Source organism: Stegodyphus dumicola, chromosome 8 (genome assembly GCF_044657685.1).
Source record: "Stegodyphus dumicola isolate Sdum_Otavi_A_Nest chromosome 8, ASM4465768v1".
Lineage (NCBI taxonomy): Eukaryota > Metazoa > Arthropoda > Arachnida > Araneae > Eresidae > Stegodyphus > Stegodyphus dumicola.
Genome location: NC_140775.1, coordinates 147,771,782 through 147,794,769, shown reverse-complemented (window position 1 = coordinate 147,794,769; position 22,988 = coordinate 147,771,782). Strand labels below are relative to the sequence as shown.

Genomic DNA, 22,988 nt, shown 5'->3' with positions numbered 1-22,988 from the left:
GCTCTTCATTAAATAGCACACAACAAAACGTTTTTTCCCATTTATCTTGAGGGCCCACCAGCAGCCGAGCGGTAAAGTCGCTGAACACTGGTAGTTCGGTTCGAATCCCACAAATGGGCTGGCTGCATGGGTGTTTTCGTGGTTTTCCCCATGTGTAACGTGTATACAAGCCACTTTCTCTTAGAAAGTCCTCCACGAAGGCATCCCTCCCCTTAGGCAGATAGCACTAGTGTGCTTTGCCATAATTAAATACACCACCCATTTATCTTGTTTTTTTTTTTTTTTTTTTTTTTTTTTTTTGCTATCACAAGCATGTACAAAAATGGAATGTATTCAAATGTAATAATTAAAAAACATAACTTGCAACATTTGTATTCATACCAAGAGATATACTACAAATTCCAAGAGAAAAATAACAGAAATGTAAAATTTAATGTTTTTAAAAATTATATGATTAAAAATGCAATAATTATGGATTACAATATTTAGTAGTAATGCTGATGTTTCTTAGCACCATTTCTTTCAATCATATACATATTTTTAGCTTCTAAATTTTAGGATAATGCAAATTATGATTATCATGAATATGCATTTTATTGCTACTAATTATTGTACAAACAACATACACAACTGTGTATGTTGTTTGTTAGGTTATTTCATTTCAAATATGAATGTTGGAAGGCTTTTTTGTTATAAGATTTAGGTATGTTTCTTGTATGAAATATTTTTATCACATTTATTAGCTAATTTATATAGCATTTCATTTACATATGCTGGAGATATAGAAGTTGATGGTTATATATTTTGCTCTGAAAAGCGAATGAATTAATACTTGAGCTTAGGTAAAATATTAATTATCATCTTAAGAACCCCTACCCAATTTATCATGACAGTGGTAATTTGCAATCAGCGTTTAAATTTTTGTAAAATGTTCATTTGTTTTTCGGTTCTTTCAATTATATTTATGCACAAAGTTAATTAAAATATCTGTAAAAAGCTTAAAAAGTGTGTATGTATATAAAGCCTCCTTTCTTTCAGCTATTTTGATTAACTAAGCAACATGATAAAGTTATATTTCCGACAAAAATTTAAAAATTCAGACGACTTTCCGACGATAACGTCGGACGGAAAGCTCCGCCATGTTTATTAAGTGTCGTGGCCTTCTTCCTCTCGAAGGTCACGGTTGAGCTCCGGGAACGACTGAACTGTGTCGTCGAGTGCTTCGCGAGTTGTAGCGTGGAGAGTCTCGAGAGTACGTGGAGTTCCGAGAACGACCAAGCAGAGTCGGGAGCTGTACTCCGGTGCTTTGCCGTGAAGCTGTCTCCACCATGATAGCCTGATAACTTGGAGGCTGTGTCGCTGATTGTGTCAGAGTGTTTATAGTAGTCCATCGACGACTGTAAAAACATGTTTTGGAGCTGTCCATACAATACTGGCCAATAAAGTGTGTTTCAATACTTCATCAAGTAGTATTGTCATTATTCACTCCAAATCCTCACAAACCCCGTACGAACATCAAGGAAGAAAATAACATAACAATTGGTGTCAGAAGAAAAACGTAACATTATTGTTTATATTATTACTATTAGTATTAAAATAATAATCAAAATATTTATTCTAATAAAAGTCTCTTTAATAATCCTCCTTTCTAAGGTGTTTCTTTGGTTAGAAGTTTTAGGGAATAATTAATTATATATTCAGCATGCTATAACAACATACAGACATTGATTTAGAATTTAATGCTTCAAAAAATGAGTCAGAAAATTATTCCTATAAAAAAAAAGAAATATGCTTCAAAAATGTCATCCAAAAAATATTTAGTTATTCATATTCCTGCAATGAAACACATATATTATCATAATTCTTAAATACAATGTTTATTGACTTTTACAAAGTGTACAACAATATCATATTGAGAAATTTATTGTTTGTGAAAGCTAATAAATAACAACATTGCTTAGTTTATGCAAAACAACAAAAAACAACAATAATGCTTACAGCTATTAATTATGTCCCACTTTTCCTTTCACCTTTCAGAAATACAGTAACATTTTAATCTTTTTCCAGATTTAGTATTTCAAAGGCAGGTAAATATAATTTTTAAATTCATCAATTAATAATAAATTTCTAACCTGCATGGTTTTTGAAGTTCTGCACAAATACCATTAAAAACACAGTCCTTGAAAAAGAAGTATACATTGTTTTGGAACTGATGTTGTTTGTACTGATATTTAAACAAATCTCTAAGCTATATTCGTAAACCATCTAAATTTTTGTTTTTGTAAATTACTTACTAAATAAATAATGTTTAATAACATCCCTTTTCAAATCAGCTATCCATGTACCATCTCCAAAGTGATTACCTTAAAATTAAGACATTCAGTCGCAAAGTTTTTATGTAGCTGAATATTTAAATTTGTTTAAAAAAATATTTATATATTTTTGCAAGCATATATTGCTGATTAATAAGGCAAAAAGTTTTCAGAAAATAACATTCTTTTAAAAAAGAAGCAAATTTCAATATAAAAGAAGCCTGAAAATTTGGAATTTGCTTAATATTTTAAAAAATAATTATTTTCTTTAAAATTTTAATTTCTTTAAAAAAAAGCAATCGTAAAAGTGCCACTATGTTAAGTTGATTAATTTGGCCGAAATCATAAAACACATATTTTTTTTTACAGTAATTATTCAGATATTATGCTAAGCATCTTGAAATTATAAGAAGGAAAAAAATTAAAGAACTGTTTAAAAATAATTATTTTTTGCAAACAAATAAAGAATATAGAAAGTGTTGAAACTTCTAAAGATTTTAACTTATAACAAAAAAAATTCTGGAAAATAAATATAAAATGCAAGCAAACTATAAACACTGTTATTTATATGTTCTAGCAGCATCATAAAAGGAATGAAAGCTGCACCAGTTAATACAGATTTTATTAATAAATTATATTGCAGTTTTATTAATCCGCACTGAAATTCTGCTAATAATTAATGACTTCGAAATTTAAGTAGCTTGGTTATAAAATGAAAAATAAAAACGGGTAAATTTTAAAAGCAACTTAATTGAAAAAAAGTGATTTGTATGAAAGAAAACTTTTAAGTTTCATATTTCTGAAACCTTTTCCTGAATATGAAAATTAATGATGAACGAATTCTGTGAAATCTTTTCTGAAATCTGCCCAACAGTACATAAATCTCATAATAGTGACAAATGATATTTTAGAATCACTGAACCAATTTCCAACGTGCAGGACTTCCTTCTTTTTGCAATTTTTAACACTGCAACTCCATATTGTTTTTCCATTAACATAAAATTGCAAATTGCAGCCATTGTCACATGTTGATTTGTCAAGTGAAAGGCATCTTTCTTGAAAAAATTTATACTTTTACATAAACAGTGTGAATTCAGAAATTTCATCAAATATGAATAATATTAGATAACAGGGCAAGAGCAAAAATGCAACATGCTGCTAATATATCATTATGTTGAGATATAAGAACATGCAGCCAATGCTAATATAAGATCACAGGATGGGGTATAAGAACACACAGCCAGATTTTGGTGACATAGCTCAGTTGATTGGTGATTTAATCCAGCGGGCTGCTGTAACAAAGAACTACCCAATAAAATGATGTATAGAATAATACATATATTTGTCTATATTTCTTATATGCGCCCAAATGTCTTCTGCGCTGGTTTTTGGCGCGATTGCGTGTTGTATAGCAACACTTTTGACATTAAAAACTCTTTTGCTGGAGTGATTTAATTGCTCGTTGGTTCATGTCGTGCTTTGAAATGGCCTATGTTGTAATGAAAAACGTGGTTGCAAGAGGGTCTGGGAGATTATTTTTAGTGGCTGTTCATGATAGAAGTAAGGAAACGCTGATGCAGTGTATTAAAGAGTGGATTGAGCCTTGTACAACTATTTTTTCGGATGGCTGGAAATCTTACAAGGATTTGGGAAAAGAAGGTTTTGAACATTTCCATATATTTTTATATATGATAATAGGCACTCTGTGTCTGAAAGGAAGCTTTATTAAACATTAACTGCCATATATCTCTACAACACAGTTATTTCTATACACCTTCATGAATGCAAATTTTTATACAAAGGACTTGATAAACATGTTATTGACATATGATTTAATACATTTGTGGATACACTGATATCTCTTGAAAAGTGACTATGTAATATGCTTAGTATATATATGCACTTTGAAGCTGTACTTATTATCTTACAGCTAGGCATGGTGATGTTTTCACTCAGATACGTTAAAAAAGTTAATAGATATACTTGCAAAGAAGTTCTAATACCACATCTTTCTTGATATTTCATAACATTGGCAAAATGCATCAAAAGCCTCTTAAGCACCTTCTATAAACTGACTGTAGTGTCATTTTTGATGGCCTTAATTTCCTGAAAACATTGACATCTAGTGCAATCTTCATGAGAAAGAATAGCAGAGGATAAGAAAGCGTAAAAAATGCAATAATTGATGCATGAGAGACATCTATCTAAAAAGTTAACCTAACATCTTTGCTTAAAATATAATCCTAATAAAAAAAATCTGTTGAAAAATACTTTTTTATTTGCACAGGACACAAAATTATTTCCTTGGTGCAGATTTTTACATTTCTTACATAAAGAACATATATATGAAATATTTATTTCTTCTTTTATTAAAATTTTAAAGTTTCTAATATTTATGTAAAGGTGTACTTTCTAAGCACATATAGAGATAGATGTATATTTAGTCCACCACAGCAGTAGAACTCATGTGGTTTGCAATCTATGAGTGGGTTCAGCAAATAATTTTTGGAGAGATTATATCCTGAAATACACCTTTTCTTATTGTGTACTTATATATATTTAACAGCAATTACAAATTAATTTAGAATAATAAATTAACTGTTGACAGTTACATATGCTTCATTTCTGCAATACCACATCATTTTCTCTTAGCAATCTCCTTTTTTCCAAAGTCCATGGTATGCATGTTGATTGCTAACCAGTGCTCTACACAATAATATAATATTTATACCACACTAAACTTTCCCAGGTATATTTCTTTAAAATACACTGGTATGCAAATGACCATATCCAATAATTAGGATCTCATCTGCAGTTTGGAGGAGGGAATTAAAGGTACTTTCTGATTATTTGCACCCCCACAGAAAATTTATAAACTCATTGCAACTGAAGAAGCATTTGAAAAATCCTTGGTGACATCACAGAAAAAAAATTGTTTAGGTAGCTTGATATCTATACTCCACAACATATTCCGTGAAACACATTTTATTTTTTATTCCCATATAAAACATTTTTCAGGTGTTGTCATTGTTGTTCTCTTCATGGGAAACGTTTTCATTTAAAAAGAGATCAGGAAATGGCATTAACTCCCCATCGTATATAACCGCAGCACCAAAATCTGAAATAGGAAGGAAAAAAAACAGGCATATATATGTGTTAAGGCATATATATGTGTTTTATAGGCATATATATGTGTTTATATGTGTTAAGTCAGACAAATTACACCCCATGAATGCAGAAAGTCAAGTCAAACAAAAAGTATAGTATGTGGTCCACTGCAATGCTAAAACACAGAAATTTCTTTAGCAGGGACCATAACCTGCCACCATACTGGGCAAAATGTCTATAGAAAAGGTAAGTTATCTGTAGGAATAACTACACACATACCTGGGTTGCCACATAAACATTTTTCAGTAACATAGCATATTTATTGCCTTACAAATACTTTTTTTTCGACATTTCTGGACGAGTGCAGATAATCAGAAATTACAGAACTAAATTGCCTCATCTGCAGTTTGGAGTATGTAAATTACTTTATATAACATTCATGTAGTTTTTCCTCTATGTTGGTATATGTATTTTGCTAAGTAGCCTTTTAGTGTAAAAGATTTAGTACATATATAAAATTTATATGAATTTCAGTAGTATGCAAAAGGAAATGCTGATTTAAGTTGCTTTAATGTGCAAATGACTTGCTACATTTATCACATTCAACACGATATATCTTTAATGTAAGTAATCACATGTGTCATTAAGGTATTTTTTTTTAGATATATAATTTGTTTCATATATTGCACTTAGGAGTTTTCTCACCAGTATGAGTATATATATGATTTCTTAGAGTAGATCTCCGTGCAAATGCCCTGCCACACATATTACATATGTATGATTTTTCAGATTTTTCACCTGTGTGGGTACGCATGTGGATGTTTAGTCTACTTTTAGTTCCAAAGAGTTTGCAACATACCTCACATTTATATGATTTCTCACCAGTATGGGTAAGCAAATGTACATTTAAATTAGCTTTGCTTATAAATGAGATATTACACACATCACACGTATGTGGCTTTTCACCGGTATGTGTACGCAGGTGATTTTTTAAAGCATCACGGCGTTTGAATGATTTACTACAAAAGCTACACTTTAATGGTTTGTCATCAGTATGTATAAGGAAGTGTTTGTTTAAATCACTTTTACGTGCAAATGACTTGCAACATGTATTACAACTGTATGGCTTCTCACTACTGTGGATACGCATGTGCTCAATTAAAGTACTTTTTCGAATAAAAGACAAATTGCATAAATCACATTTATGAGGCCTTATATCAGTATGGACACTTTTTTTATGCACATTTACACTCGATTTAAATGAAAATGACGCATTACATACATCACACTTATATGGTGGTCCACCAGCATGGATAAACTTATGTTTATTTAAGACACCTTTGTGTGCAAATGATTCATTACATACATCACAATTATATGGTTTTTCACCAGCACATATGTGTTTTCGTAATTTAGCTTTGTCAATGAAAGACTGCTCACACACATCACATTTATGTGGCTTTTCACCAGTATGTGTAAACATATGTGCATTTAAGTGACCTCTGCGCGCAAATGATTTGTGACATACATCACAGCGATGTGGTTTCTCACCACTGTGAACACGCATATGGCCAGATAAGACACTTCGGAATGCAAATGCCATATTACATGTGCCACATTTATAGGGTTTCATACCAGTATGAATTACCATATGTTTCTTTAAATAAACTTTTTGAGCAAATACCTTATCACACTCATGACATTTGTGAGGCATCTCCCCACTATGGGTAAACATATGTGTGTTTAATTGACCTTTGAGTGCAAATGATTTGTGACATACATCACAGCAATGTGGTTTCTCACCAGTGTGAAGATGCATATGGCGAGATAAGACACATTGCAATGCAAATGCCATATTACATGTGCCACATTTGTAAGGTTTCATACCAGTATGAATTACCATATGTTTCTTTAAATAATTTTTTTGAGAAAAAAACTTATTACACTCATGACATTTGTGAGGCATTTCACCACTATGAGTATACATATGCGTGTTTAATTGACCTTTGCGTGCAAATGATTTGTGACATACATCACAGCGATGTGGTTTCTCACCAGTGTGAACAAGCATATGACGAGATAAGCCACTTTTCAATGTAAATGCCATATTACATGTGCCACATTGATAGGGTTTCACACCAGTATGAATTACCATATGCTTCTTTAAATATTTTTTTTGAGCAAATAACTTATTACACTCACGACATTTATGAGTCATTTCACCAGTATTGGTAGACATTGTTTCTTTAAGTTACCACTACACGTAAATAAACTATATCATGTACCAAAAACTGTATGGTCTTTTCGCAATGTGACTATGCTTATGGCTACATAAGCTACTTAGGGATAGAAATATGCAAATACCTTATTACATGTATCATACATGAAGTCTTATATCAGTGTAACTTTTCATATGCACTTTTAAAGTACACTTACGGAAAAATAATTTATGGCATACATCATAGTCAAGTATCCACAGTTTGGTGCACACCTGTTTACATAATTCACTTCAATATACTATATCATGGGAAATGCAAAATTTACAATGGGCAGATGCATACATAATTCAGTGAAATGTGATAAACACAAGATTTTCATATAAAAAAATGCAGGTCTGTATACTATAATTTTAGCTCCAATATTTTAGAATATGTTTTATGATGACATTCTCTTATGAAAAGGGTACTGAGAGCATACAGTATATGGTATCCATAAATGGCTATCAATTGCTATCTATTTCATGTGCATCTTGCTTCAAACTTACATACAAGAAAAGTTGAAGGTAATATATAATTAACAGATTTCCTAATTATATGCCTTTTACTTTCTCTTACACACACATTACACTCTTACTCCACTTTACAGTTTAAATGGTTATCTTCCAATGACTTTACAAGATGTAAAAAGTGAATCAGCACTATATTTTTAAATGAATTATTCTATCCTGAAAATGAACAACACACTTAAATAATCAGTTAGTACTCCATAGATTTCCGTAATTTTATCTTAAGTTTATGGAGTACTTTCTCAGCAAGTTAGCCATGCTGCAGTAATTCTCATACATCATACATTGAAGTAGCGATATCTGCATTTTTTACGTGCTTCAAAAAAACTAACAACTCGCATAAATATCTGAAAAGTTTTATTCATGTGAGATTTCACATCAGTACATTTATCTTTACACTGATTTTTTCTTCAGCCTTATGCACCTAAAAATTAAACAGCTTATTTCATCAAATTATATGCCTACAATTTTTTTGCTAATAAAATAAATCGTTATGTTATGAGAATGATGAAAAGGAAAGCTAAACCTTCAATGCATATTGAAGTCCGACTTCCATGGAATCATGAACTACCGATAGAAAAAGTATGCTTTTTTATACGTTCAAAAATCGCGTGCTTCATATTACCCGTCCTTTTCAACAGGATAGCATGTCCGACCGTTTCCGACCAGGGGGGGGGGCCCACGAGCGATGCGTAGTGCAGGGAGAAAATTTTGCCACCTGCGCATGACGTCATGTGGGTGACAGTCGTTAGTTCTCGGCGTTTGTTTACATTCGTTGCATTTGATCTGTGATACATTTGATTTGTGTTGTTAATTTGCTTTTATAAGTAGTCGGAAATGGCAAGTTGTGCTATAGCGTTGTGTCAGAATTATAGAAGGAAAACTAAAAGTCAAGGCATCACATACCATCGTTTTCCAAGTGATCCAGAACTTCGTAAGTTATGGACTAATCGCTGCAAAAGAGCAGATAATTTCAACATCGAAAATGCCAGAGTATGTGCTCTTCATTTTACACCTGATGACTACGTACGAGATCTAAAGGCAGAATTGCTTGGTTCAACTCCTAAAAGGGTGCTGAAAGCCAATGCTGTTCCCACTTTACATCTTCCGTCATCATCATGTGAAAATAACTCATCAATAAAGTATATATGTTGTGCTTCAAAAACTGAACCTAATCTGGAGAGAACGTTTTCTAACAGGAATGAGTCATCTAAATTTATGCTAAAAAGGGATAGAGCAAGCAGGTGTCAGGCTCGGGGAACAAGGAAACGAGCATTGGAAAATTTAGCTTCCCTTTCCCCCAAAAAGAAAAAACTACAAGCTGATAAGATAGACTGTGCAACTCAATTTACATCCAGTGACACATCTCATTTAGTTGAGCGTGTGCAAATCTTAGAAAAGGGAAATAAGAGATTAAATGTGTTGTGCAGTCAATTGAAAATGCAAAAGAAAATTATTTTTACTGAACTTACTGCTTCTCGTAGAAAATTGCGTAGCTATCAGAAAATGAGCAGGAAAGTAACAAGCAAACAAGTACATAGTGCAGTTAAAAAAATTTTAGGGACAATTTTTACGGACAATCAAATTCGCTTTCTCATGTCAAATAAAAAATATGTTAAGTGGAATGCAGATGACATTTGCAAATCTGCAACACTTAGGGCAGTATCCAAAAGATGCTATAACTATCTCAGACAAAAAATGGGATTTCCATTTCCTAGCATTTCGACTTTGAAGAGATGGGTATTTTGTTCATTTCGCTGTTCTCCTGGTTTGCTACACGATGTAATTCATGTTATGCGTGCTGGGGCATTACAGATGACAGACAAAGAATGTATGTGTGTTCTTTCATTCGATGAAATGAACGTGGATAGTAGAATCTGTTATGACCAAGCAGAAGATAAGATTGTTGGCCCACATAGAAATGTTCAAGTAGTAATGGTGCGAGGACTTCTTGCAAGCTGGAAGCAGCCAATATATTTCGACTTTGATACGCAAATGACGGCAGAAATATTGAAAGATATAATAATAACATTAGCAGAAATTGGATATTATGTAGTTGCAGCTGTAGCTGACTTGGGTGGTAGAAATCGTGCTGTGTGGACAAAACTTCAGATTACTCATCTGAACAGCAGCTTTTCACATCCCCAGGACTCTAGTAAACGTGTGTGGGTGTTTGCTGATGTGCCACACCTTTTGAAACTTCTTCGTAATCACTTTTTGGATGACGGATTAATGCTTCCGGGAAATAAATTAATTACAAAAGAACCTATCGAAAGATTGATATCGATGGATTGCAAAGAAGTGAAAATTTGCCCAAAGTTGTCCGTAAGTCACATTTCTGTTAAAGGTAATGAACGCCAGCGTGTGCATTTAGCTGCGCAGTTATTTTCAAACCATACTGCACAAGGTATCCGCTATCTTATACCAGAAGAAGAGGAAACTGCAATTTTTTTTGAATTAGTGAATAATTCATTTGATATTCTTAACTCCAGGAAACCTGTCTCTGATACAGTGTTATCTTGTGCGTATGGGATACATGAAGAAATCCAGGAGAGAACCTTAAAGAAATTTTATGCTTTTTGTGAAGACATGAGAGTGGGCAAGGCAAAGCACCTATTACCATTTCAGAAAGGATTTATGATGTCGATTACATCACTGCTGGGGTTATTTTCTGATTTGAAACAATTAGGAGTTAAATACCTTTTAACTTCCAGACTAAATCAAGATTGCCTGGAAAATTTTTTTTCCCGAATCCGCGGTCTTGGCCATTTCTATGATCATCCACTACCCGTAGACGTGAAGTATCGAATGCGTCTTTTATTGTTAACTAATAATTCCTACCAGATTTCACTTTCTAACACATCTTCTGTTGCTCCTGATGAGGAGGAAGATGCATACATTACTTCCAACTTTTTTGGTAATATTTTACCTGACATGACTGAAGCTCTGAAGATGTTAGACGGTGAAACTGAGATGAGGGATATTGTTTTTGATAATTCTAGATTGACCCTTGCAAGTGAACCTGCAGCTGACTGCTCTGTAGAGGGTTTTCGGTACCTTGCAGGCTACATAGCCTACCGTGGAAGAAAATATGACCATTCTTTGGGAACACCTACAGAACAATTGCTCCATCTGCCTTCAGATGAACACGTTGGTTGGATAGAAACGCTTTCTCGTGGTGGTTTACTTGTTCCATCTGAGGAATGGTTAAAAAAAATAAGTCAATTTGAAGTAGTGTTTGTAAGTGAACATGGGAAAGATGGTCTTTCAAGAAATAATAACATTATGCAAACTATGTGTAAAAAAATTGCACAAAAGTTTCCTGATGTGCATAATGAAATCATTAAAATATATGTTAAGACACGAACATTTATACGCTTGAGGTATTTGAATACAGAAATGAAAAAGAAGAAAAGAAATAAGGCTGATATGAAAAAGGCACAGAAGTGGATTGCATCATCTTTATAACTCCTCCTCATATTACATCCTACTCATATATGAAGATACTTTTCAATAGCAGCCAGGACAGCGATTGATGATGATGAAGAAGTTCAAAATGTTAATGAAAATGAGTGTAAAAAATCATTGCCAGTTAAGTCAAATGCATATGATTCTTTACTACACAGTGTCGAGTTTGAAGATAGTGTACCAGAAAACATTTCCCATGCATTTACAAAGATGTGAGGCTTCTTATGACATGATCCCAACAATCAAAACAAGCTTTCGTGTTTTAGGGAAAGTATTCTGCCACTGCAAATATCCTCTTCGCAAACATTTCACATTGGCAAATTTAATAATATTTTGTCAAACAATTTTTGGCATTTTAAAGAAAGAAACTTGCTTTAGAAGACTGTGTTGTAAAATTTATAAGTGAATACCATTAACATTAAGTACAAGATGTCTGAAATGGAACTGTAATGCTACCAGATTAGAACCATCATTTACTTCCAGATATGTTACAAAAAGGGAGCTACAGAATGTCAACAAAACATGCATACAACTTTAGGTACTAATGTTGCATCATATGAGACTGTGAATGTTTGATCTTGAAAGTTCAAAAACAAGGGCTATGGCTCAAACAAGGACTCAAAACAAGGATTACTAATATTTTCTCAAACAATTTTTGGCAAAGAAAGAGATTTGCTTTAGAACAGTGTGTTGTGAATTGTATTAAAATATCATTGTGTACAAGGTATCAGAAAGAGAATTATCACACTACCGGATTAGAACCACCACTTACTTCCAGATATGTAGCAAAAAGTAAGCTACAGAATGTCAACAAATCATATGCACAGCTTTAGGTACTAATGTTATATCATATGACACTGTGAAGGTTTGGTACCTAAAATTCAAAAATAAGGACTATTACACTCAAGAAGCATAGTACTAGAAAATAGTGTACCAAAAAACATTTTCTATGCATTACAAAGATGTGAGACTTCTTACGACATGAAATGTCTTTCCCAACAATCAAAACAAGCTTTCGTGTTTTAATGAAAGTATCCTACCACTGCAAAAATCTTCTTCGCAAACATGTCACATTGACATATTTAATCATATTTTGTCAAACAATTTTGGTGTTTGAAAGAAACTTGCTTTAAAACACTGTGTTGTGAAATGTGTAAAAGAAATATCATTTATCATTGAGTACAAGGTGTCTGAAATGAAACTATTTCTACTATAGTTGTGTTACAAAAAGTCAGCTACAGTATGTCACCAAATCATGTGTACAACTTTAGGTACTACTGTTATTTCATATGAAACTGTGAGAGTTTTGTATTGTGAAATGTATAAAACAAATATGTTATCGAATACAAGGTGTCTGAAATGAAACTATTTCTACTACAGATTAGAATCATCTACTTAACTACTCCAAAATAGAATCATTTACTTAACTACTACATCTATTTTAACTACTACAGAATAGAATCATCATTTACTTCCATTTGTGTTGCAAAAAGTCAGTTACAGAATGTCACCAAATCGCGTGTAAAACTTTAGGTATTAATGTAATGTCATATGAAACTGTGAAGGTTTAGTACCGAAAATGCAAAAACAAGGATTATGACATTCAAGGAGCAGAGAACCAGAAAATATTTTTCATGCATTAAAAAGATGTGTGTTTTCTTATGACATGAAATGTCTTTCCCAACAATTAAAGTAAGCTTTCGAGTTTTAATGAAAGTATCCTGCCACTTCAAATATCCTCTTCGCGAAATTTCACATTGGCATATTTAATCATATTCCGTATATAGGATTAAAGAAAGATTTGAAATTCGAATCATATTTTGTATATATGATTAAAGATTATGCATTTTAAAGAAAGAAACGTGCTTTAGAACACTGTATTGCAAAATGTATTTGAAAAAGAGAGACTTGCTTTAGAACGGTGTGCTCTTAAATTTATAAAAAAATACCATTAAGTACAAGGTGTGTGAAATGGAACTATCACACTACCAGATTAGAACTATAATTTTCTTCCAGTTCTTTTGCAAAAAGTCAGCTACAAAATTTTGCCAAATCATGTGTACAACTTTATGTGCTAATGTTATATCAAATGACACTGAAGGTTTGGTACCTAAAGTTCAAAAACAAGGCTTATGATACTGAAGAAGCACACTCTGGCCAACCTACTAATGTTGATGAGGCCCACCTACGAGAACTTGTTGAATATCAATATGTAACCACTCAAGGGCTTGCGTATGGTCTCGAGAGAGTGAAAGCTGAAGAGTTAGACATTAGTGCCATGTCCATTAGTTGCGCTGAGTATCTCGTAGATTTGACGCACAAGTTCAATTACTGGGTACTGCATGAGATTACTTAATCACACCTGCAGCCACATCTTGCTGGTGCTATCTTCCATTCTGCGCAGGATGTCCAAAATGTAGTTGATCTGCTTTTGAACTCGTGGCCACCAAGTTTATGTGTCGATGATTTTGAAAAACTACCAAAATGTTGACAGAAAATCATAGATTTGTCTGGTGATTTGTACCCGTGCTATATATACTACCTTCATGTTGTTGTTTTTTTCTAGTTTTATGAAGAACGTTTTTGGTGGAAAACTTTCTTTACAACCAGATAAAATAACTGACTATTTTTTAAATGAATTTATGTAGTTTTCATACATAACTTTTATGTAATTTTACATTTATTTTTCATTTTACTTCTATTTTAATTTTTTATCATAATTTTCCTTTTATGAAGTAGACTTATAGCGAGATATTTAATCTCAATGTCGTGTTTACCAATAGTGACTACCTGAATGATTAGTTGATAAATTTGCTTATCTAAGTTAATTCACATGCTTTGGTTACTTTCTTTACATCCCAAAAGTAATTCTATGTATTGAAGCAATGTCTGGGTTAAGCATTGAGACATAGTAAACTGATACATGCTTCAGAAGAAAGAACAATTTATCGGCCACACTATGATGCAAACATCGATGAGCGAGCGACATATTTCCTTCAATGTTGTTTAACTGATGCATATGCCTGATGTAATTTAATTGATATAACTAAGTGAACTTACACATACCTGACCCTGAAGGAAAACAAATCTGTGTATAATGCTGGAATACAAATAGCGAAAGAGTAAGTAAGATATTCTGTTCAGTGTTATTTAACTGCTGCATATGTTTTAATTTTGATTCCATATAACTAGTTTTTAATTATAAGAGAAAGAAAAATAATTCAATATTGAACACATATTTTGAGTATAACAAAAGTATTTTAAGAAACAACCTGTTAAAAATACATTAGTCATTAAAAATATTTAATTTGTGTACAGGCTGAATTAAAACTAACATGTGGTGGTGTATTTAATTATGGCAAAGCACACTAGGGCTATCTGCGTAATAGGTGTGATGCCTTCGTGGAGGACTTTCTCAGGGAAACTGGCTCGTATACACACTAAGGTGTAGGGCAAGTTTATTATTGTGCGTATATGTGTAAGAAAATGTATTTTAATTGTTCCATTTTTATTGTATGGAAGGAAGAATAGGATGCCAATATCGAAGATTATTTACCATAGCAAATAATCACGGTCAGGATAAATGTTATATAGAAATCTTGGGAGTGTAAGGGATTATAAGAGTACTTTTAGATTATACTGAAAATATATGCACTTCTGCTAAAATCTGAAGTGAATCAGTATGAAGTGACTTTAAAAATAATGTGATAAGTATACTATTTAAAAGTATAAATGACGAATATTAAGAAATTTGTAGAATTTTATGGTATTTAAATATGAATTTGTTATGTCAAATCTTTTTATATATATTTTTGCTTGAGATATGTAAATTAAACTGAAAATCACGATCATATATTTCTCATGGAATGTCAAAGTTCATTTGTATTAAAAAAAAATGCATGAGCAATGAAATTAAATAGAATAATACTTTTTGATTATGTTTTTACCATGGTCTTAGGAATTATGCCATCATGTGTTCTGTTCAACAAAATTTCTTTAGTGCAAACAATACTACGAAAAATATTGAAAAATAGCTTGTTTTACAATATTTATTTCCCTCAATTAACTTAAATATCGTTTTTCATTTCCTAATGCTTTCCTTTATGATAAGAATTTAATGTTTACAATTATTTTCAGCATTCGTACGAATTCTGTGCATAAAATAAACATTGCTTTAACAAAATACTTTATCGGAAAGTATATACCCGGTATTTCCGGTGTATCTACCACATTTAAAATGATTATTTTGTTTTAGTTTACATTACTTCCATTACGAAAATCATGTAGCATACGCGTCGGCCGATGGGTCTTGTCTCCCGGGTGACGTCACTACCAGCAACCAATGGCACGCTTTTTCCGTTCCTGGCCTAACCTTAGTATATTAAAGAACCTTGGTTTCCGACAGACAAAATAGTCAGATGTCTTGTTTTGCACAAGCTAAGCCTTTCTGCACCGATGGGCGAAAAATCAAGCTTAGGTGCGAAAGAAAGGTATATAGAAAGGGGAGCAATTTCGCTTTCCAGAGAAAAGTAAAAGGAACTTCGTATTGTTTTATACGATTTCAAAAGGCCTGGAAGAAAAATTGGGACAAAATAAATTTAAAAATAAATGGCCCATAGTAGTAAGAGGAGAAAGGAAAGGATAATAAAAATTTAAAAAAAAAAAAAAAAAGCCTCGAGAGGAAAAGGAAGAGAAGTAGAAAATATCTTGATATGTTATAGCGTCCATTGGTGTGTGTGTGTATGGATATGTCAAAAACCGCCCCCCCCAAAAAAACTCCTCTGATTAGGAATGTAACGTGAAGTAAACAAAATTAACATATGTTTGGAATATATAGATACCCTAGCAAAATTTTGTAAATGAGCATGTAAAGGATTTTTAGTTTGTGACTTATAAGGTATATAATATATCATATAGTTTTGAGCACCACTGGGAAGACAACGCATGCTAATATAAAGAAAACCTTACCGGGAAATACGTGTACAAACTGTTTTTCATCTTGAGATCCCCGGTCGTCGTTTGTACGATAATTTAGTATGACTGGTTTCTAAGTCGTTGAAGCTGTTTTAGCACTTTGTATTGCAGCAATCAAGAACCTGTAAGTAAGTTTTTAGGGGAAAAAAAAAGGAGAGAGAGAGAAAACTTCTTATTATAATGATATCATCTAGTTGTACATTCAATGAAGGAAAGGAGTAAGATTAATGAGAGAGCATCAGTAGATGCTGTAGCAATATCGAGATTTCCGAAAGTGGCATAAGACCCCGCCCATCAAAGGTAGCCGCACCTTCATAGGAGACAGAAAAACCTCTTAAAAGCTAATTCATGTTCATTAAAAGTATTTTAAAACTTAAGGTAAGAGGGAGGGGAAATAAGTAAATAAACAAGATGTAAAGTAACGAGAAATACGTAAAAAAATAAACAAAAATAGGCCCGCTTCCTAAAAGGTGGGCACGCCTTCATCGGATTAAAAATGGTGTATGAGACTCCGATATTCCCTTATGAACTATTACAGGTCATCGGCACCTGCAAGGATTTATAACATACTTCAAGGTAAGTTATGAAGGGGAAAAAATTTAAAAGGAAATTTAATAAAAAGGCAACCAAAAATTTCCGATGGAGAAAATGGTAATAATGAGTGGGCGTAAGTAGGATAACTTGTACTTGTGACATGATGATGCAGACGGTGTGAACATCGCTGCTTTTACTCATAGTTTTGGAAGATTGCCCTGAGACGCTGGTAAATATAAAAATAATAAAAAATTAAAGAAATAGAAGTGGTAAAATCTTCGCCGATACCGCGTAATCAAATGTGTTGACATTGGCGGTTCGAGCTGGTGACCCAAGATGGCGGGAAGGCGTGGCTATGTGGAATTGGAATTTGTAGAAATACAGGGTGCATAAATTGAGAATAACACTTGAAGGAAAAAGGAAAAAAAAAAAGTATTTACGTCCTCGCAAGGACGTCATCAGCAGACGATATTTATCGGAAGGAAAAGGCAAGATCAGCTTTGCCTAAGATGAAGGACACGAGGTATTAAAATATTATGCTTGAATATAACACAGTACAAAACACCGGTATATAAAATAATGCTAACAACTGAAAATTAAAGGAATATTAGTATTTTAGTAAACCAGCGTTTGTATGTAGAAGTACAGTTGTATTGACTAAATGCAATATACACAAAAGGATAATACAAATTAATAAATATTTACTTAGCGTGTCTTGAATAAAATGTTAAAAGTTTTCAGAACTGCGTAATAATTCGGTAGAATAAAAAGCATACTCAGAAGAGAAATTAAATAGCAATAACAATAAATAAAAATAACAGTAAGAATAAATAAATAAACCGAGGCGTGATTTATAGACCTTTTGTACCTTCATATTTATATAAATAGCTTGATTAGGTCATTTATTAGTTGTTATTTAAGGCTCAAAATTACTAAAAGCAATTATGAAAACTTTAGTTATTAAATATAAAATTTTAATAAATAAATAGAGAAACTGAGAGGAAGAATGAGCAGCAGACAAAAATTAAATTAAATTTTTGCCTTTTTCTCTTAGAAGTGTGCATAAATGAAATATTAATTAAGAATAATGTGCGCTGCCCTTTTGTAGGGGAAGCCTAGCTCGGAGATGGACATTTGAGCTAAAAGCGCCATCTGTGGGCAGAAAAATAACTAAAAACTAGAATAATTATAACTAAAGCACGCCAGGCTCTTGCTGGAAAATCATAGACTGGTGATCTTCACCTAAAGGAAGTGGTATCATACAGCAATTTTTTGGGGGGGGAGGCAGAAAGAAAGAGGAAGAGATTGAAGAAGTATCATTTACCAATTTACACAGGAAAAAAGGGGAAAAAAATTAAAGAAGAAGGCCCCGCCTCCTAATAAGAAGCCACTCCTTCATTGATTTAGAGTGGGGTACCGGAGGCGGAAGACGATTTTGCCTCATGAGCTTTCACCTGCGGAGATACATATTACAAGGTAATTTAGGAGGAAAAAGATAAAGGATAAGAAATATTTTGTAGACAAAATTAAAAATTCCGACGGGGCAGGTATTTTGTAAAAGTGGGCTCAAGTAAAGTTAGGGGGAAAAGGCGTTGCAAGAAAGCTACTAAATTGAAAATGAGGAAAATTTACTAAATAAGGGAAAGCTGTGTAAAGAAGTTACTAAATTTAAGAAAGAAATTGTAGAAAAGCATTCTAAAAATTCAGACTGAGGTTGTTTTAATAAGTGGGCGTATATAGTGGGAGGGTATAAGACGTTATAAGACTTAAACAGTAGAAAAGTTACCAAGTGTCGATCATGGACCTTATAAGAAATAGACTAACCCAAACGGGTTTTCTCTCTCGTCTGAGGCGTTGCCGGCTGTCACCTTGATCACATCCGGAGGAGTAGGGACGATATTTAACATTGGTTGCCTATTGCAGCGTGTATAATTGTCAAGAAAAAGCTGGTTGTAGCGCCTCATTTCACAAATTAGAATTTCTACATATTTTTATTTTTGAAATTGAGATTTATTTTTGAAAATTTAGCATATTTATCAAGCATAATTAACGTTCCAAATAATTATAAAGCTATTGCACGTTTTCAGGGCTGGATATTTTTTTAGTTTTCCTATGTTGTAAGGAAATTTGTAACTACTTCTTTTAGAAAATAATATTTTAAATCTGAACTAATAGAAAATTTCAAACAAGCAATATTCTCTTGCAATTTTTATGCTTTTTATTGGTGTAAATAAATAAAAAATACTAAAATATTTAAAAACGAACTTTCGAAAGTTTTGTTTAAAATTCTAAATTGTGCTGCTTTTTTTTAATTATAGATATGTATTATAGCATAATTTCTATAAAGGAATTTTATTTTAATTATATTTCATAATACATCATAGTGATAAACACTTTTGACTCCTGAAAAATTTTTATACATTTAATTCTAATATTAAAATTGTATTTAACCGTAATAATTAATTTTGCTTGTATTTTATAGTGATTATTTTTTTAAATTTATTTTTAATTCTGCATAAGATTTTTTTATTTACTGTTAATTTAATTTATTAGCCCAAAGCTGCGGTAGCCTAGAAAGGCTGTTAGTTTCGAAGCGGCATTTTGCGCTGCTTTACTATAAATGTCCGTGTCTCCTTGCAAATTGCTGTTACCAAATATTATCGCCCTGTATTATATGTAAAGAAATTAAATAATGAAGAATCTACATGAATACATGTATGTTTCTCGCACTGTGACAAAAACGACAGTATCTAGAGCCATCAAATTTTGAATAATGTAATCCTCCACTCGAACATGTGCATCTGGAAGGCCGAATTTCGAATTTGTTTTAATCTATTTCATATTTTGTAAAATGTTAACGAATATTTGATTAAGAAACTCAACGAGTTCAGAGCGAGCACTGTACGGAAAATAACAGTTTTATCTCCAGTGCGGAAATTCGAAAGATATGCCGTTTTCAAATGTATATGGTTTGCGGGCAAGAACATGATATTCAATAAATATACGTAACACACAAAACTTTAAAAAAAGGTTCCTTTTGGGCGTAATATAAAATCTGAGTGCTTCTAGATTTTATTTTATCTTTTTTCTTTCCCTTCATTACCCTCAGAAAATTTTTGCTCCGAAATTTATGAATTATTAAAATAACTAATCCACTTTAATGTTAATAATTTAATGATCATATAATCAAATAAATATGATCGTTTCGTAATGTTATTATAGTTTGGAAAATCATTGCCTGAAAATGTTCATTAAATTTTTTAAAAAAATTATCAGATCTTGTTTAATTTTACCTTATTTATTTTTTATAAGCATCATGCACTATCAATCTTATTTAATTTAATCTTATTTAATTTTAATCTTATTTAATTATTTATTTGTACGCAAAATTAAGTTCATAAATTTTGTGCCTGGAGTTTTTACCGTTTTACCAAAGTAAATGTTTTACCAAAGTCATGTTTGTACATGAATTACGCGTGAAAAAAAATGAGCGAAATGCAGTAGAAAGTGCTTTAATGAGATATATTAAATCCTATTTGGAAATATTTGTGGCTTTCATAATCTCATCACTATACAACGTATCACATTTAATAATTAAAAAGAGTTCTGTGATACAAACGCCATAGGTTTCAGTGTTGTAAACCAAATCGTCCCTACTCTTTCTTGCCGACATGTCGGTGACGCGCGCCCCGCCCACTGAGTTAGTCTATCTCTTGTAAGGTCCATGATGATACCCTGCTGGGAGATGGACGCCTGAACAAAATGCGCCATCTATCAACAGGAAGAATAACTAAAAGCTAGTTTAATCATTTTTGTGGGGAAGGGGTATGCAAGGAATAGAAGCTAGAGAAAAAATTTAAAATTACTCTTATATTAGTTTTTATAGCTATCAAGCATCATTAATAGTTATTATAGTAATATCACCAAAATTTACAATTTATCACAGTGACACAAAAAAACCCCAATAATAATAATAATAATACAATTTAATAATGATAATAATAATAAGCGGATACGTCAGAGAAGGGAAATAATACATACCAAAACCATTACCAATATAATTTTTATTATATTTTTTTTTTCAGAAAGTGAGCAATCCATTTAATGAAGACATTGGAGGGGGGAAGATACAGAGTCAGCGATAGACATTAAATAAGATCGATGTTAATAAAAGTAATAACAGTAACAATAATAAAAATAATAATAAAATGTTATGAGATTTTATGAGAAAATTTTCTTACCTTCTTTTCAAATGAGGTGCTTTTGTAGGCAACAATTATTATTGGTCATAATAACTACAACTACTTCTACTAGATAATGACTACTGCTTTCACTTCACCGTTAGTTTCAGTTTAGTTTCAGAAGGTTGTCATGCCATAAAATCAGTAAGGAGTTAGTGAGGGCTACAAAGAATAATAAAGATGTTATATATGGAAAATATTGAGTCTTGCTTTTTTGATTTTTGCTATTTAAATTATTATAAAAAGAACTTAGCAAGCAACCACATACTTGGTGACCTCGGAATTATTGATAAAGATGTCAGAAAGTGAAGAATCGGCGATTAAAGAAGAAATAGGTAAGTATTAAAATACCTCCCTTTTGGGCTGAAAAGCCAGAAACATGGTTTTATCAAGTAGAAGCACAGTTTTCTATTTGTGGAATAACTGCCGAGGAAACTAAATTCAACTACTTAGTATCGCAATTGGAAGCAAAATATTTTGAAAGTTTATGGGATATTATCGGTGACAATAGCAAAACCAAATATACTGCTGCTAAAGAACGTCTCTTGAACACTTTTAAAGAAAGTGAAAATAAACGTTTACAGAGACTGCTAACAGGCATAGACTTGGGAGACAGTAAACCTAGTCAACTTTTACAAAAAATGCGAAATCTTGCTACCGATGGCATTTCGAATAAAGTTCTTAAAACACTATTTCTGCAGAAAATGCCAGATACTGTGCGCAATATTTTAATCGTTAGTGATGAAGATATCGAAAAACTAGCTCTGATGGCGGATCGTATCATCGAAATGCAACCAAAACAAGAACTATACTGTGCCAGCAGTATTGTTTCTCCAGGAACAGATGCTATTGCTGAATTACGACAACAAATTGCAGCTTTGGATAATAAATTCGGAAAACTAACTGTCACAAGAAATTCTCGTTCTCGCTCAAGAAATAGCAGTTGATCATCTAATAATCGAAGTAAATCTCGGAGCCGTTATAACCCTAATGGCAAGTACTGTTATTTCCACTTTCGTTTTCGAGAAAAATGTTTTCCTGATAGATGCAAACCCCCCTGTGCATGGAAAAACAGCTCCCCGGAAAACGAAAATCAGCAGTAGAATTAGCGGCAGACTCTGCTGCTGTAAATAAAGAAAATTGCCGTAAATTCCGCTTATTTATCACGGACAAAAAAACAGGTTTACATTTTCTGGTTGACAGTGGAGCAGAGGTAAGCCTTATTCCTCGTACTTCTAAACACAAACTTATTAGTGACTATAAATTATATGCTGCAAATAATACAGAAATTGATACTTTTGGTACAGAAGTTTTAATTCTTGATCTTGGTTTACGCCGAGAATTTCAATTCCCATTTATTGTAGCAAAAATTAGTAAACCCATATTAGGTGCAGATTTTTTAAATAAGTTCAATTTATTGATTGATATAAAGCATAAAAGGCTAATTGATGGTGTGACGAACCTTGCAGTTTATGGTGACATCGCACCCATCTCTATTCATGAAACTGTAAATACAACGGGCAGCTTATGTAAATATTCTGATTTATTTGCTATGTATCCTAGTAT

The 22,988-nt window shown here is 32.4% G+C and overlaps 1 protein-coding gene across 1 annotated transcript in view; it reads right to left on the bottom strand.

The window, feature by feature from the left end:
- Nucleotides 1–261: 261 nt before the first annotated feature.
- The window catches only part of LOC118205645 (uncharacterized), a 73,507-nt gene continuing 50,780 nt past the window's right edge, over nt 262–22,988 (bottom strand). The window contains exons 2-3 of the mRNA XM_085823038.1: nt 9,236–9,426; nt 262–7,664 (exon numbers count right to left, since the gene is read on the bottom strand). Coding sequence (XP_085679164.1) covers nt 6,097–7,664; nt 9,236–9,426 — 1,759 coding nt within the window. The 3' untranslated portion in view covers nt 262–6,096. The remainder of the gene's footprint in view (nt 7,665–9,235; nt 9,427–22,988) is intronic.